General features: G+C 56.2%; 1 protein-coding gene across 1 annotated transcript; it reads right to left on the minus strand.

Moving 5' to 3' along the window:
- Positions 1-954: 954 nt before the first annotated feature.
- Positions 955-9748, minus strand: ZFTA (zinc finger translocation associated). Its single transcript, XM_043581496.1, has 5 exons — positions 9576-9748; positions 6875-7372; positions 5941-6327; positions 5123-5692; positions 955-4884 (listed from the first exon to the last, which is right to left on the minus strand). The coding sequence occupies exons 1-5, from the start codon at positions 9712-9714 to the stop codon at positions 4421-4423; spliced, it is 2058 nt and encodes a 685-aa protein (XP_043437431.1). The 5' UTR covers positions 9715-9748; the 3' UTR covers positions 955-4420.
- Between the last annotated feature and the right edge of the window lie 7777 nt (positions 9749-17525).

The raw sequence follows: 17525 nt of genomic DNA on the forward strand, positions 1-17525 counted from the left end.
TGTGGTTCACGGGGAGCTTTGACTTTGAGGCTAGTTCACGGGTGTGTGTGACAGTTTGAGGCTCCTTCGGCTTCAGGCGCACGAAATGTCTTAGCGCCTCTGCCATGGCCCAGGGTGCTCCTTCTGAGAGTGCTTTCCCCGAAGCGTTAGGTAAAGGCGACCAGGCAGGGCCAGCTTGTGTTGATGGACTCCGTGCACAATTGAAAGCTAACAGAACAACCCAGACCGACATCAGATGGAGGGCGATCAGGAATCTGATTCCTGTTGAGACCGATCAGTGTCTTTGTCCCCTTCCAACATGAAAATTCGGTCACCTTGAAAGAAAAGTCGTCTGAGCTCCTTCAGGTTGTAAACTCCTAGTCATGAGGGAATGTGCGCTGGTGACTTTAAAGTAAGGGCTATAGTGTTTGACGGTCCCAAAGCAGTGCAACTCTGTAGAAGGTAGTGGAAATTTTCTTTCTACTGTTTTGGAGAAGTTACTTCAGCATTTAGATGGGTAAAAGGTACCCTTGCCTTACTCCATTTTCCTGTTTTCTTAGCCCTCTTTCCTTTTGAACTTTTAAGCTGATTTCATGTCGGAGTCAGAAACATATTCTCCATCCTATCTTATGCCCTCCCAGGAAGTCAGTGCACTGATCAACTTTTTGGGCTTCCCCTCCAAAGGACCCTATTCTGCACTGGAAGCCTCCACACCTAGCTGTTTTGTTTTGTTACTGCTGTATTTAGGTAATTGGACAGATCTTTGTGCCACACAGGAGTTGTTTTTTTTTTTTTTTTTTTCTTAAGAAAAACCCATAGGTGAAATATTACTAATGAAACTGTGTGTGCGTGTATGTGCGTGCAACATAAAAATACAGTAGCACCTAAGGAACTTGAATCTTGGTTCCTGTAAAACTGCAAATTGATGTGTTATTAATAAAAAAAATTGAAAGAAAAAAAACACGGTGACTGCGGTGTCGTTCTGCTAACTTTATTCTTTATACACAGTTTGGGTAAAGTAAGAACCAGGCTTCCACCGGCCCCCATCCCCACTCCACTTTTGAGGCTTTAAAAAGCACCTACTAGTTGATACTGGTCATAGTTCCCAAGGTTGCAGAATTTCCATAGTAGAGCAAAGCTGTGCATTTGGTTTCTGAAAGATCACGGAGACCCTCTGAGAGGTGACCTTAGGAAGATGAGGAGTGGGAGGGGCCAGAGGGTCTGTTGTCCCAGTTCGGCCTCACACCAACCTAGGAGGGTTTCCCGTCTGCAACATGAAGCAGCCTATAAATCAGAGCCACAATGTGCTTGAGTCACCATGGAAAGCGGAAACTACATACATTAGGTCTTTGCTGAAAGAACTGTTATCACTTCAGATTTTTTCTTCCCCCAAAACTAAGGCTGCCATGACCCTTACGCTGGATTTTAAAAATTTATTCAACATACCTCTTAGAAAACTTAGGCTGAAATTTTTAAAAAATAACTGATGCAAACAACTTCACAAATACACATACAAATGTTCGAGTAATGTCACTAACATGGTATATAAATATGGATTCAGAGTAACATTTACATATTGGCCATAATAGCAAGCATACCATTAACAAAAACTTCATGAAGAAACTTCACCTGTTCATGTCAGACTTCCCAAGGCAAGGAGGAGGCACCTAGAGAGGAGGACCACCTAACCCCCCTGACCCCTAACCCAAGAGGCCAAGGCCGCCGTCAAAGCAGGAATCACTACAGTGGCACTCGGGTCACTGGGGCTTAGATCTTCAGCTTCATGATCACTGGAGGGCTTATCAGAAAGGACTGCTGGGTGCCGCCCGTTTCTGATTCATCAGGGTGGGGCCCAAGGATTTGCATTTCTAGTAGGTTCCTAAAGTGATGCTGAAGCTACCGGTCCCGTGGCCACACTTTGAGAACCCCTGGAGTGCTTGGGGCTGCCTCTTGATGAAGACTTTGACTCCTGTCTTCCTAAGGCCTCTCTCCCTGCCTATCAAGGGGAAAAGCCATTCCTAACCAGCTCTCTGTCCTGGCTGACCTGAACTTGGGCAGCGGGCTTGGGTGACCAGAATAGGTCACCCCACTTTGCCTACTGTTTCTGAACAGGCAGAGTAGTAAAAGTGGTAAAATACTCGTTCTGGATCTGAAAACAACATGCACGAAGGAAAATAAAAGAATGGCAGTGCCCAGCCTGGTGCCATCTGCAATCCCTGTTCTCAAGCTTTTAATACTGTCTCAAAAACCCTGGGAGTTTCAAACACACTGGGAATTCACTTTTCAGTCAACCGACAGCTCATGCAGGATTTCCTGAATCGCTGGTGGCATCTGCAACAAAACCCAGAGACTACCAGAGCCCTTGCCCTACTGGAGAGGCCGTGGGACAGGTGTTAGCCCCACTTGTGGGGTTCTGATGAAGACTGCCACCCAAACCCCGGAGCTGAGGCCTGTGGTGGCCTGGAGACTGCTCATTCCCAGGAGGCGTGCAGTTCTTTGCCATCCCCAGGTCACGACTGCACTGAAACGGCCTGCAGCACCCAGCATGTGCCATCCTTTGGCAGGCCTAGTGGGAAAAGAAATTGTACGAATTTACAGAGACTGGGAGGCAGTGTGGTGTAGTGCAAACAACACTGAATTGGGAGTCGGGATTTCCATTCTAGTTCTATACTGTTCCTACCTGGCTGTGTGATCATTTCAGTTTCTGTACTTCACTACCTTATCTGGGAAAGGGGCTAAGGGGGCAGGTACTGGTTGATCTCCAAGGTCTTTCCAGCTTTGACAATCTTGAATTATATAAAAATGCTATAAAATCCATGGTATAAAATCCAATTCCCAATCAGGAAGAGTCCAGGGGACTGGGCCTGAGGCACTTGAACCTTGGGCTCTGGCCTGGGGGTGCTGGGATGAGGAAGGGCTTCCTCTTTGCACTGGGCTTTCCCACCCACCCACAGAGGCCGACCCTGGCCCCAAGTGCCAGGGCCCCTCCACCTCCAGACCCAACCCTCAAGTCCGCCCACTCACCTCCCCGCTCTCAGGCTTTAAGACCAAAGGAACCGGCCTGGCTATGTGAAGAGCAGACACTGGGGCCCGGAGACTTGAGGACAGGCCCCCGAGGAGGGTCACACATTAGTGTGGGATGTTTGGGGTCCCCCAGCCCCACCTCTGTCCTCACTCCTTCCTGTAGGTCCTTCCTCCACCACCTCACAGCTTATCTCTGATACACGTATAATAAATAAGACATTTGCACATAAGGGTGAATGGGACAGCTCGCTCCCCGCCCCTCCCCCTTTCATATAAAAGCATTAAATACAGTTTCAAAATAAAATACAAAGAGCAAAAAGGGCCTGATCTCGGGGCCACCTGTTCTCCACAGGAGAATGAATCTACACATCCCACTCGGACCTGCCTGGGAGATCGCGGGGCCCCTTCCCGGCCCCACCGGGCCTGGCGCTGCCGCGGGTTAGAGAAAGGAAGGCCGAGGCCCGGCCCCAGGCCCTTGGGTGCTGAGAATGGGTGGCACGTCCACCGCGTACAAAGGGGGACAGGGAGGGACGGGAATAGAACGCCAACTGCCGGGACCTCCAGTGCCCCGGGCTCGGACTGTCGGGGACGATAGAGCAGGAGTGCCTGACTGAGTTTAGGGGGAAACGGAGGCCTTCAGAGCAGGAGAGGAGCAAAGGAGAAAAGTGCTAATCCCTTTACAAGATCGGGGCCCGGGAGGGCGTGGCAGGAGCGGAGGAGGCGGGAGGGGCCGCGGGGCGCACCGTCCCCAGAGCCCGCCTGGGAGGCTGGCGCAGCTGCCGGAGCCCCAGCCCAGCTCCGCCCCCGCCTCCGGGACGCCCGCCCGCGGTCCCTGGTGTCCTCGCCGCCCGGGGGTGGGGCTCCCGAGCCCCGCCGCCCCGCCCCCCGCTGGAAGCCCTCGTCCGCAGTCCTGGCCTCCGAGCGGCCGCGAATACCAATGAGGCCCCGGCGGCAGCCGCCCGCGACCCCGGGGGCCGTGCCTGCCCGCGTGCAACTCCGCGGGGAACTGGGCCCCCGCCCAGGGACGGCGCCGGCGCGGCCTTCCTGCCCTCCCCCCCAACCCTTGGGGCCCTAATACTGACTGTCGGCACCCCCACCCCGGCCCGGCGCGGGGCTGGGGTTGGAAACCCAACGTGCACACGCTCGGAGGGCCAAGGTGGCCTTTCGGGAAACGTGGGGCCCAGCGCGGGGGAGGGCCAGGGCTCCGGATCCGAAGCGAGCGCGCGCTTCCCGCAGCGCACCGACCGGCCCGGGGGGTGCTCCTGGGCACCAAGCGGAAGCCGGCGACCCCACCCAATTCCTATCTCCGCCCGGCCCGGCCAGCGGGGGGGCAGCTGCGGCGGTCAGGGCCGCGGGAAGCTGGGTGTTCCGGCCCGAGGGCCGGCCGAGCACAGGGCCGAGCCGCCCCGCGAGCCCGCTACGCGCGACAAATGGCGCCCGCTTTGAGGTCCGCGCCGCCGTCGCGCGGCGCCGGAGCCGGCGGCCCGAAGCCCTCGTGGCCGTAGCAGCGCAGCGCCGCCTCCTCGTAGGCCTCCAGGATGGTCTGGCGCTCCTCGGGCGTGAAGTCCATGGAGAAGGGGTGCACCTGCAGGATGTGCCGCTTGATGGTGCTGACCTTGAGGGTGGCCAGCGCGCCCCCGCACACCATGCACACCAGGCCGCGCCGGCTGCCGTCGTAGTCCATCAGGTACTCGCCCCGCCAGCGCGGCTGGTAGTTCCGCCGCTGCTCTCGGCTGCGGGGCGGGGGCGGAGGCGGCGGCGGCGGCGGCGGAGGGGGCAGCGGCGGGAAGGCGAGTCCCCCGGGCTCCTGGCCGTCCTCGTCGTCGTCCTCTTCCTCCGCGGGCCGTTCCGACGGCTCCCCTGGGGAGAGCGGGACGTCGCCTGGGAAGGGACAAAGGACCGCACTGGAGCCGGCGGAGGGCAAGCCGACCGCGTCCAGGGTCTCGGCTCCACGACCGCCCGCCTCGGCCCTCCGGGCCCATCCTCCCCGGCCTCCCCTTCAGCCTTCCGCTCTCCCCACCCCCTTCCACCCCAGCACTCCCAGCCTTCGCTCCCTGCCTGGCCCGGGTCCCTGCCCCCACTCTCCCGCGCCACCTGCTCTGGCCCTGCGCCAGCTCACCCCACCACTCCTCCTCCGGCTCCTCCTCCTCTTCCCCTCCCCCCTCCTCGGAGGCTGCGGCTGTGCCGGGGGCGGCAGGGTCCCTGGGGGACTCGGGGCAGGGCAGCCCCAGGGCCAGCAGGTGAGCGGCCTGCTCGCTCCACTCCTGGGCGATAAGGGCCTTAACAGGCCCGCTGAGGCGTGTGGAGCCCGGGTGGCGCTGGCGGATGTGCCGCTTGATGGTGCTCATCTTGAGCGAGGCCAGCGCGCCCCCGCACACCATGCACACCAGGCCGCGCCGGCCGCCGTCCAACTCCATGAGGTACTCCAGCCGCCAGCGCTCCTGGTAGCGGCGGCGGTGGTCACGGCCCCGCGGCGACCGGCCCGGGACCCCCACCCTCTCGCCCTCCTCCTCCTTCTCCTCCTCCTCCTCCTCCTCCTCCTCCTCTGCCGGCCCGGGCCTCTCAGGGACCCCGCCAGCCTCTTCCTTTTTTACGTCTGGGGGACTGAGATCCTGAGAGGATAGGGCTCCGGCAGTGGGGGCGGGGTCCCGGCTCTTTCTGGTCAGGTCCTGGGGGACGAGGTCGTCGTCTGTTGGGGAAGGGGTGAGGGAGAGGGGCTCAGCCTGGTGGCAGGGTTGCCCTCACCCACGCAGAGGGGTCCTCACCCCAGCCCCTGTCTAGAGGCCCCAGCCGGTGTGGGTGTGGGGGGGTGTGTGCCTGTCTGCGGGTGGGTGAGTGTGGGTGTGGAGAGGAGTCCCTCCCGGTTTTGGCCACAGGCCCCACTTTGCAGCCCTAATATGGGGGAGGGGGGTCTCGGCCCAGGGATGGGCCTCGCACCTGGTGGGGACCGAGTGAGCTCAGACAGTGTCTCGGGCTGGCCTCCCCAGGCTTGCAGCAGGGCGCTGCGCTGGGGGCCGCTGAGCCCCAGGGAGCTGGGGTGCACCTCCAGCACGTGGGCACGGATGTCGTCCAGGTGCAGGCTGGGCAGTGCCCGGCCACAGGCCATGCACACCAGCCGGTTCCCCCGAGGGTCATAGTCCATGAGACACTCTGCCCGGAACCAGTTCTGCAGGGACTCCTTCAGCCTCCGCTCCAGCCGCCGGGCCCCCAGCCCCCTGCTGCCCCCGGCCCTCCGGGAGGCTGACAGGCGGCGACGCCGAGCCCGGGGTGCCCCTGGGCCCCCTCGCCGCTGGCATCGGCCGCCCTCACCAGCTGGGGCTTTGCCTGAAAGGGTCGGAGCGAGGTTAGGAACCGAGATGCTGGCGATCCAGGGAGCTCCCCGCGGCAGCCAGGTCCTCCACAAGCCTCTCCCTCGCTCGGACTCTGCCTAACCTTCGGCCTTCTCGCCCTCTCCCCCCATGCCTTGACTCCTTCACCTCCGAACCTGCCCGCACACAAACCCGAAGCCCCACCCGCTCCTCCCGGAGACCCAGATTCTGGCCCCTTCCCCGGGCTTCACTGTCAGGCCGGACCTTTCCAGCACCCTCTCCTCCCAGCCTTCCCCCCTGCCCATCCCCCCACCTCCAGTCTCCTTGAACCTGCCACATCCGCAGAACGCCGAATCTCTCTCGGGGGGGATGCGGGAGACCCCCTCACCTCACTGTCCCACCCCCAGTATTGTACCCTAAGGGCAGTAAGCAGACCCCACCCAAAAAAGAGCAGTGACCGGCTCGGGAAAATCCGTTCCTTGGCTGCGGAGGCGGCCCCACCCGGGCCCCGGGCCCGGCCCCACCTGCCACCCCGGCCCCTGCCTCTCCAAGTCCTGCGTTACCTGGGCCCTTGGGCGGGCAAGCTTGCAGGCTGGCCCCCTCCTCCTCCTCTTCCTCTTCCTCTTCCTCCTCCTCCTCAGCCCCCTGGGCCCCCAGGCCCTCAGACTCTCCACAGGCCCCCAGCCCCAGGTGGGCATCCCAGCTGTTGCTGATGACTTCCTTCTCCCGGGGGCTCCAATGCAGGGAGTAGGGGTGCTTTTGGCGGATGTGCCGCTTGATGGTGCTGAGCTTGAGGGTGGCCAGGGAGCTGCCGCACACCATGCACACCATGCCGTGCCGGGCGGGGTTGAAGTCCATCAGGTACTCCAGCCGCCAGTGGTCGTGGTAGTAGCGCCGGTGGTCGCGGCCGGGGATGCGGCTCTTTCCGGGCCTCGAGGCCCGGGCCTCACAGTGGTCTGAGTATTTCCTGCCTGAAGATGCCGGTCCCCTGGCCCTGGAGGAGGGCAGGGGGGCACTCCCCCAGGACCCCAAGGCACCCCCTTCCAGCTGAAGATCTTGCCCTGAAGAGGGGGGGAGGGGGGAAAGGGAGACAGTTTTTCAATGTCCGATTTCCAGGGAAAGAACCCAGGCTGGGATTTTGCAGAGAAAGGGAGGCGGGGGAAGGGTCGTTCAAGGGCAGGGAAAGGATGGCAACAGCAACAAGAGGGGTGTGGGAGAGGCGGGAGTCAAAGCACTGGCCCCTTTATGAAGAGTGAGGACCCTTTAAGAGAGGGCCAAGAACGAAGGGATGCGAGGGGTGAGCTCTGACTTTTTTTTGAAAAAATGAGGTGAAGGCCAAGCGGGCAGCTGGCTCTCTATGGCACCCTGTTTGGAGGAGGGCTGTAAGAGCGAAGCCAGGAGAGCAGCACGCCGGGGCGGTTCCGGCCAGAGCAGAGCGGGCAGTGGGGCGAGAAGAACAAAGGGGGCATCTGTCTGCATCCAGGGCTGCACACAGGACCCACCCGTCTGAGGCCCCAGCCAGGAGGGCCCCACCCAAAGATCTTCCCCCTTTTTCCAATGATGCCTCCAATGCAGCCTTCTGAGAGTCCCGTTTTGGGGGGTGCTAAGCATCGTCGGTTCCCCAAATACAGGCACCCACGGGAGGGATCCCCAAGACAAAGCTGTCAACACCTCCAGGGAAAGGAGTTTCTAGGACCTGACTTCCCTAGAGTCTGGGAGAGCCGACCACCCTGCAAGGGGACCCGCAGGAGGGCCACCAAAGTGGCTACTGAAGATTCTGCGGAAGGGAGTGGCCACCACCCACTGGAGCCCATTAAGTCTTTCTGGGGATTTATTTTTTGCTCTGGCAGAGAGCCGGCCACTGCCCAGCAATCAAGGGGCAGGCACTGGAGAGGCCCAAGCACAGCACACTACCCCGGTGGTGTTGCCTTTGGCCAAACAGGCAGACACCCGAAGCGGTCCCCCACCTTCCTTGCAGTTTGGACCCTATTTTATTTAGAAAAGGGTTTCCTGGCCACATAAGCTGAATGGACAAGTGTGGTCATGCTCCCTCTGGAGAATCTCAGGGTCAGAGAAACAAAAGACAGGACCAGATAGGACTCCTGTCACCATTGTGGTGTTTGCTTGTTTTGATTTCAGTAGATCCAGAGGAAAAAAAGCAGTGGCTTCAAAGTCAGAGACCTCGCTTCCAGTATGGTTTCACCGGTAACTTGCTCTGTGATCTTTGATAGGTCGTGTGGCTCTCTGGGCCTAAGCCTCTTTGTCTGAAAAGGCACTGGATGGCTAGCTGGTCTCTAAGCATCCTTCCAGCGCTGGATCTATGCTAGTCTAAGGTGGATTGGCCCTTTAAGAGCCCAAAAAAGGGGAGGAGCTGAGATTCTTTAAAAACAAAAGGGGATGGGGAGTTTCTGGGAGGGGAGCTCGAAGATTGGGGCAGAGTCTCCCTAGCCTGGACAGAACCGTCACAGGTCTTAAGGCGCTGACCCTTCAGCAGGGGAATGCAGAAACAGTGTCCTCTGGGAGAGAACGGGGAGGACGGGCTGGTCCTACTATAGCTGACAAATTGTGGCAAAATTTTCTGAAAAGAAGGGAGGCGATAACGCGCGGACGGGAGGGGTATCTGCCTTTGTGAGCGAGCCCATCCCTTTAGAAACTGCCCGCGGTGGGTAAGGTAGTGGTGGGTCCCCCCACCCCCCCACCCCGAGGCGCAAGCCAAGCTCTTTCCTAGAAAGAACATGGGGAAAAAGAAAAAGGATTCCTGTCTGCAAGCAAGGCCACAGGAGGGGAGGAGCAGCGCGACTTAAAGCAGCGGAGTTCCCAGCTCAGCTCCTCTAGGGGAAAGCCCCCCGAAAGCGACCCATAGTCTGGGCAGACTTTTAAGAGACAGCCGGATAAGGGAGACCACCTGGGAGTCTGAAAGAGAAAGGGGCGGGGGCGCAAGTCCAACAGCCTACAGAGCGCGCCCCATGGCGCCTGGCCAGGCCCTTTGGGGACCCTTCGGCCTGGTCTCTGAGGCGGGGGCCGCGGGGCCCTTTAAGGGGGAGGGAATACGCCCGAGCCCCGCGGGCGGACCCCGGGAGCTGGGCGGGGGGCTCCCCCGCTGGCCCTGCAGCCGCGATCCGCGCCCGCCAGGTGGCGCCCCCGGCCGCCCTGCCCGCGTCCCCCCCTTTGTTCGGCGGCGGAGAGGGGCCCGGAGCCCGGAGCCGCAGCCCTCCCCTCCCCCATGCCGGGGCCCCCGCCCGAGCCGCCGGCCCCAGCTCTTACCGCCGTCGTCCTCCTCGGGTTCCGCGCCGCCGCTCGATCCGGCGGGCGGCAGCCGTCGGCCCCGTGCCGAGGCCGCTGCTGGCCCGGGGCCGCCCCTGCCGCCGCCGCTCCGGCTCCGGTGGTCCCCGCCGGGCTCCATGCGCTGCGCTGCGGAGCGGGGCCCCGGGGCGGCGGGGCGCGGGGCCGCGGGGCCGGCGGCGGCCCGCGCGGGGCGCTCGGTGCTCGGGGCCCCGGGGCGCGGGGCGCATGCACGGGGCGGCTGGCCGCACGGACGGCTGGCTGCTCGCTCGGCGGCGCGGGCTGGACCGGGGTGGGGACTCCTGTCTGGGGCCCCTGGGGCTCCTTTAAGGGCTCCTGGGTAAATTTAAAGGGGCCGCGCGCTATTTCCTCCTGCCAGCTCGCGGGGGGCTGGGGGGGGAGAGGCGGGAGGCGACGAGCTGGCCCGAGGCTCCGCAGCCGGCGCCCGCCCCGGACGTTGGGAGCACAGACCTCGCCGCCCTCGCGGGCCCGCACCGCCGCCTCCGAGGCTCCGGTCCCGGCTCCTGAAGGGTCACCGAAGTGGCGAGGGGAGCCCGCGTCCGCTGCGACGCGCTTCCACCCGGGCTCCGCTCGCAGCCGCTGCCCCCTCGGGGCATCTCAGCGCCCGGCTCCCTGCACCCGCGCCGGCCGGGGATCGCCCGGTGGGAGGCCCGGGTCCCCGCCGGGGCTGCCTCCGCCCGCGCGAGCTGGGCGCGGGCCCCAGAGCGGACGCGACTGGCAGGGGCCCCAGATGGCCGCGGCCCCGCCGAGAGGGTGGAGCCGCGGGGGCGGCCGCGCCCCCTCCCGCGGGAGCCGCCCCGGAGCGCCGGGAGTTCGGGCTCCTCCATTGGAGGCTCCGACCGGGCGAAGCTGCCCGGGAGCCGCCCGGGGGCGGGGGCCGAAGAGACCCAGGCCGGGAAGAGGGGGCGCGCGGTGGACACGGGGGGAGCCAGCTGTGCCGGGGCCCGACGCTGCGGGACGGAGGGGGCCCCAGACTGGAAGCCGGGAGGGGAAGGCGTGTGCCGCCGTGACTCAGGCTCCGGCCCCCGGAGGCCTGGGGGTGCCCTTGACGCAGCCCCAGGACCCCCGCCGGCCCGAGGAGGCGAAGAACGCTGACCCCGGGCGGGGCGTCGGGCACCTGGGGACGGGCGCCACCACGGCTGGGAAGCGCTGGGGCGGACCCTGGCTGCAAGCCCCCGGACGCCTCGGGGGCCCCAGCTCCCCAGGATGCGGAGAGAAGGGACCCCCGAGAAGCGGTCAGGGGCGCGGCAGCCTGGGGTCCTTCCGCGAGGACCGGCTGGAGGAGCAGGTGCTTGCTTCGCGTGTGGTTGGTCGCCCACAACAAAGGCGATTCCTAGAGATCCAAATTACAGGGTGCGGAGGCCATGCAGGGTCTTATTATCTAGAGGTGGGTTGTATGCTTTTCCCTGGGGATCCAGCGATCCGCTGAAGAAGTCACCCTCGACAGACTCATTCGCCCACCCAATACCTACTGTGTGCCAACACGCTTTTAGGCGCGGGGCAGTGAACAAGACAGACAAGACTGATACTGTTTACGACTTAACCGGCACCAACAGCTTAAAACAAGGAAACAACTCCAGCCCTTCGGGAGCCATGGGAAATATCAAGCGATCTGGAGCACAGGAGGCCTATCCCCTAAGCGTTTGTGAAGAGGGGCCCAGAACTAAAATTTCTGAAGTGCCTAAAGGTGTCTGTCACCGCTGGAGATGTTAGCCCCATGACGACCTGCCGGAGACGTCACTTTGGGTAAACTGAGTCTCGGCCCTACGGCTCTGTTCGCTCCACTGCTGGCCCTGCTTTCGGGTTGGAGCCGCACGACTTTTAGCCTCTGGGGGCTGGGGGGCCCTGGTGCTGATGGAGTGCCAGGCGGTGCCAGGAGATGGGAGAATTCCCTCATTCATTATGTGCTACACTTGTGCCAAGCCCAGGGCCACAAAGGGAAAATGAGATACAGACCTGACCTTCACATGCTCCTAAGTACGGGTTAAAAAAGTAGAGGGTAAGCCACCATCGGGGCTGGCCTCCCTGCAACACTTTGGCATACGTCCTTTCCAGTTCTCTCCCTAAGGATAATTTTTGTTGTAAGATTTTATTTTTAAGTAATCTCTCTGCCCATCGTGGGGCTCCAACCCACAGACCTCAGATCGGCAGGCGCCCCTAAGTAAGATCATCTTGTTACCAAAAGAAAGACATCAAGGCCCCGGTGGAGCTTTTTTTTTTTTTTTTTTTTTTTTTACTGAGCCATGCTTCTCTCCTTGCCCACATCCTGCACAGCTCCAGAAACAGCTCCAGGCTCTGTAGTCCTGCAGGATTTTCACCAACTGATCCTCACAGCCACCCTACAGAGATAAAGCTTGGCATTCGTCACTGAAAAAATTACCTAACACAGCCGGGTTGGGGGTGGGAAAGGGGGGGGGTCATTTCCACCACCTCCCCCCCACCCCAGCAGATCTTCATCTACTGGGTCTACTAAGGCGATGGGAGGCAATGGCAGTCAGGACCCCATCGTGGCTTTTCACAGGCCCTACCTACTTAGCCTCCGTGAGTGTCTTCCTCTATTTAAAAAAAAAAAAGAGGGGCGCCTGGGTGGCGCAGTCGGTTAAGCGTCCGACTTCAGCCAGGTCACGATCTCGCGGTCCGGGAGTTCGAGCCCCGCGTCAGGCTCTGGGCTGATGGCTCAGAGCCTGGAGCCAGTTTCCGATTCTGTGTCTCCCTCTCTCTCTGCCCCTCCCCCGTTCATGCTCTGTCTCTCTCTGTCCCAAAAGTAAATTAACGTTGAAAAAAAAAAATTAAAAAAAAAAAAAAAAAAAGAGAGAGAGAGAGATTTAATGGATTTTTATGGGCCCTGCAACTGTCTTTATTTTCTCCCATGTGAGAAAAAAAATAACGCCTCTTCTTGACCCTCGAAGGTCATTTTTCTCTTCTGATTTTAAAGTGAATTAAAATGTTTCCATGAGCCCCTATAGATATCGTGGGCTCCAGGCACTACGTCCTTGGTGCCCAATGGTTGGCCAGGCTTGACTGCAATTGGCAGGGGGTGGGGGGGAGTGGGGGGGGGGGTGGATAAGAGCCAAGAGAAAGGCCACGTGGGTGACTCCGGCTCTTGACTTCGGTGCAGGTCATGAGCCCCTCGTCAGGCTCTGTGCTGATAGCAAGGAGCCTGCTTGGGATCTCTCTGTCCTCCTGTCTCTGCCCCTCTCCCGCTCGCACGCGCTCTCTCTCTCTCTCTCTCTCTGTCAAAATAAATACATTTTTTTTAAAAATTAAAAAAAGAGAGAGAGGCCACCCAAACCGAGAAGACTTCTAGGGAAGATATTGCTAGAGGCAAGTCTTGAAAGACCAAGAGAAACCGAGGCCCGGGAAGGGAAGTGCTGAGTGAAGGAGGGGTGAGGGTGGGAGAGGCAAAAGAGGAACCGGGAATGAGCTGGGCGCCATGCTGGGTTCCATGCTGAGAAGCTGCCTTTGTCCCGAAGGCAGGAGGCCAGCCTGGAGCCTGTGTGCAAGGCTTTCTGGAAGCAGCCCTGAGAACAGGAGGGAGGGAAAGAAGAGAGAAAGATTGTGGACACTGTCCAGCAGTCCACACCTGCAATAGAAATGACATCAAGGGGCGCCTGGGTGGCTCAGTCGGTTGGGCGTCCGACTTCGGCTCAGGTCATGATCTCGTGGTTCGTGAGTTCGAGCCCCGCGTCTGGCTCTGGGCTGACAGCTCGGAGCCTGGAGCCTACTTCGGATTCTGTGTCTCCCTCTCTCTCTGCCCCTCCCCCGTTCATGCTCTCTCTCTCTCTCTCTCTCTCTGTGTCAAAAATAAATAAACATTAAAAAATTTTTTTGAAATGACATCAAGGCAGCGGGGCTAATGGAGAGAAGGCAGATGGTGTAAGCAGGGCCACACAGCCCAGTGTGTGCAATCTTCTCTGCACACAAGGGGACAGTTTTGGGGTGAAATGCCACCTGTGCCCCAGCTGAGTCATGCACCCTGGTGTCTGCCAGGAGGAAAGGATTCCTCTTCTCACCAAGGAGCGATTTGTTAGTCCAGCATGTGCCTGAAAGCTGCTTCCGCTCGGAGGGGTCGTCTTTCCCTAATTCACTAGCCCAAAGGGGGCCCTTTTAACTAATTTTTAACAAAGGCCCCTTAGAGGCTAGCCGCTGTCCTAGATTGAGCCATATCAAGAGGGTAGAAACCACAGGACATGGGGCGGGATTAAATGCCTGATCAGAGAAAGGACAGGCTAACTCCCAAGTATGTGGAGCAGGGGGACAGGGATATAAAAAGAAACACAGATCTGGAGGGCAGAGACAGAATGAGGTCTGGTAAAAGATAAACTGAGGCATATTAAAATTTTAGGAATTTATTTGAGCAAAATCGATTCAAATGGGGCAGGGCCAAACCAGAAGTGGTTAGAAGCACTCTGTCGATGGGAGCTGGGGACAAAACTTTCATAGAGAAAAGGCGGAAGCAAAGCAAGGAAGTTATTGATTGGCTATAGCCCGAACCCTTGTTGGCTGTTTGCGATTGCTTCTCCCTAGGTCTCACTTTAGTGACCTTGAGGTATTTACAGGTTTAAATTTTGGTTCGCTCACACAGGTGCGAGGGTGTTAGAGCCATCTCAGTCTAATGGCCTCCTTGTGTGACTAACTTAACAATTTCTCCCATTTGGTCACCCTTTCACACGTGAGAGATTGACCACAAATTTGGAACGGGTACCGCTCCCCGTGTCCATCAGAGTTGAATTGTTCTTAACCTTACCATGAAACCCCTCGTCGTGACGAGGTCACATCCACTGGAGATTGCTTTTTGCTGTTTGTCAAACATCCTGTGTCTGGTTTCTCCCCGCTGATGTGCTGATGGCTGCAAATATCCATGTAAGATCCTCAGAGCACGGGAGGGGTTACAATGCTGACACGAGTAGGATAATCGTACCAAGGGGCTGAAGTGTACGCTTTGCCAGGTTCCCCATGAACCAAAAGAATCGGTGCCACATAAGTCAAAGAATGTACCCGATGAGGTATCAGCCTGTACTACCAGGAAGCTTGTGGGTTCATCGCTTGTATTTGAGTTTTTACAAAACCAGAGGTGTTGGTGCAGGTGCAGTAGACGGCTTTTGCTATGGCACAAGCGCCTCCTTTCTCAGCCGGCAAGTAATCTAAAGCAATCCTATTATCCAGAACCTTCTTAGCAAGAGAGTTCAGGGAACTTTGTTGTCCTACCATGGCCTTAGCAGTAGACTCAGCGATGGTCGCTAATCATGTTTGTTTGTATAATTCCAGGTGAAGGAAGAAGGGACTATATACATATATATATATATATATATATAGTATATAGTATACATATACATATACTATATACTATATATACTATATACTATACTATATACATACTATATACTATATACATACTATACTATACTATACTATATAGTATACTATATACTATATACATACAATATACTATATACATACTATATACATACTATACTATATACATACATACATACTATATACTATAGTACTATATATACTATATACTATATACATACTATATACTATATACTATACATACTATACATACTATATACTATATACTATATACATACTATATACTATATACTATGTATACTATATATATATATACTGTATATACTATAGTATATACTATAGTATATACTATATATATACTATATACTATATATACTATATACTATATACTATATATACTATACTATATACTATATACTATATACAATATATATAGTATATATATACTATATATACTCTATACTCTATACTCTATACTATATACTATATATATAGTATATATATACTATATATACTATATACTATATATATATATACTATATATACTATATACTATATATATATATATATATATATATATATATATATAGTCAATGGATTTCATTTCCAAATCCCAGATTTAGGGATCTTTAACTTAAGGCAAAGATTTAATATTTTAACTTTATAAAAGGGGCCTGTGGAACAATTTAGGCATACAACGGCATGTGGGAGGTCAGTGAAATTACTCATAGGGTGAACCAAGGGGTCTCTCCCTGCACATCCCGATTTTGGCATGGCATGGCATATCCAGCAGTTCGCTAAGTTTCCTGCAGTGGTAGTATTTGCGAAATCCTAATTATAGTGGTGTCTCCCCAGGCATTAATAGAGAGGAAAGCAAATAGCAAATAGACAGAAGGAATAACGATTTCATATTGGAGATGGAGATCTTGACCCATGATCGTGGGAAAGTTGTTCAACTCAAGATGTTGATGGCTTCGGGGGAAGCTCCCCGGTCTATGTTAACTTTACGTCTCTGGCTCGCATGCAGTTCTGAGTCCAGAGAAGCCCTTTTCAATTGAGACACGTGGACCCCAAGGTGCAAGTCCCTGAGATTTGGCTGCCACCTTAGTAAGGAGAACCTGGTATGATCCCTTCCAACGAGGTTCAAGGGCAACCTTCCTTAGGGGTTGTTTCCAGAAGACCCACTCTCCAGTTTCTAAGTTGTGGAAAGTTTGGCCACCTGTAGGAGGATTACAGGAAGCATCTTTTACCTGCTGGAAATACACGCGGGCATAATCCATTAAAGTTTTACAGTACTGAGGCATATCAGAATTTATGAGTATGGGAGATACATGGGGTTCTATCATCAAAGTCATGGGTCTACTTGTTACTGTTCCCTTTCTAAGGCATTAATTTATGCTTTCCCATAGGTGTTGATCTACTCGCCATCCAAGCCAATGGTAGAACCTTTAGCCATGGCAATCCAGTCGTCCCTGGATTTTGTTAATTTAGGTAGCTTTAGTTTTAAGCTGCCACTTGTCCATTCAACTTTACCAGATGACTGAGGATGGTAAGGGCACCGGTAATGCCATTGTGTCAGCAGAGCCTTATTTCATTGTTTACCTACCCAGGGAAGTGGGTTCCCCTATCCCTGGAGATCACTCTTTGGACACCCCATCAGGAAATATATTTTCTAAAAGTTCCTTAGTCACCGTTGTGGCATCAGCTGTTCTGCATGGGAAGGTTTCAATCCATCTAAAGAACATACAATACAAACAATTACAAGAACGTATTGATAAACCCATTGCAGGGAGCCATTGAATGAAATCCATTTGTAAGTCTTCAAATGGCCCAGCAGGTGGTGGGAATGCTCCATTTATTACCTTAATAGTCTTTCCAGGGTTATGGGTGTGACAAATCAGCCAACTGGCTAACCAATTTGTTAACCAAAATTGGTAAACCAATTAGGCAACATTGGAACGGTTACCTTTTGTAATTTGGGTCATTTTCTCTGCGCAGAACGCAGGGCTTTTAGTGATGGCATTCTTAAGGACTGAAAAAGAACCGAGCACCCACCTGGGCCCTCAGGGAGTCCTCATTTAATATTAAACTTGCATCCTCCGTCATTCAAGTTACATACTGGAACAGTTTCAGTGCTGGCTGATTTAGCATAGGAGCCTGCTAGGGTATTTCCCTGACACTCAGGTTCTGTTTTCCTGGTATGAACTTCAATTTTAATCGTTGCAATTTGGTTAGGCAATAGAGTAGCAGGGAGTAGTTCATTTACGACTTGGGGCCCATTTTTAATTGGGGTTCCATTAGAAGTGAGGAACTCTCTCTGTTTCCATAACATGCCCAAGTCATAGACCATCCCACAGGCCTATCTGCTATGGTGTAAATGTTTACTGATTTTCCTCTGGAGAGCTGACAGGCCCAAGGGAGGGCATGGAGTTCCGCTCCGTGGTTCGGACTGCAGCTGGGGAAGATATCCCTTTCCAGTAGTTTATATTGAGTTGTTACGGCATATCCTGCCTGATATTTCCCTTTTGAATTCTTAGCGCGGGGACCCATCCACGAAGAATATCGCATCTGGGTTTTCCACCGTGTCCCATGAGT

This window comes from Prionailurus bengalensis, chromosome D1 (genome assembly GCF_016509475.1).
Source record: "Prionailurus bengalensis isolate Pbe53 chromosome D1, Fcat_Pben_1.1_paternal_pri, whole genome shotgun sequence".
Classification (NCBI taxonomy): domain Eukaryota; kingdom Metazoa; phylum Chordata; class Mammalia; order Carnivora; family Felidae; genus Prionailurus; species Prionailurus bengalensis.

Excerpts from the sequence above, each read along its gene's own strand:
- ZFTA (XM_043581496.1), bottom strand. The coding sequence starts at position 9,714 with ATGGAGCCCGGCGGGGACCACCGGAGCCGGAGCGGCGGCGGCAGGGGC. Across the intron at positions 6,328-6,874 it reads TTGCCCGCCCAAGGGCCCAG|GCAAAGCCCCAGCTGGTGAG; the intron begins GTAACGCAGGAC and ends CGACCCTTTCAG. Across the intron at positions 4,885-5,122 it reads GCCGGAGGAGGAGTGGTGGG|GCGACGTCCCGCTCTCCCCA; the intron begins GTGAGCTGGCGC and ends GTCCCTTCCCAG.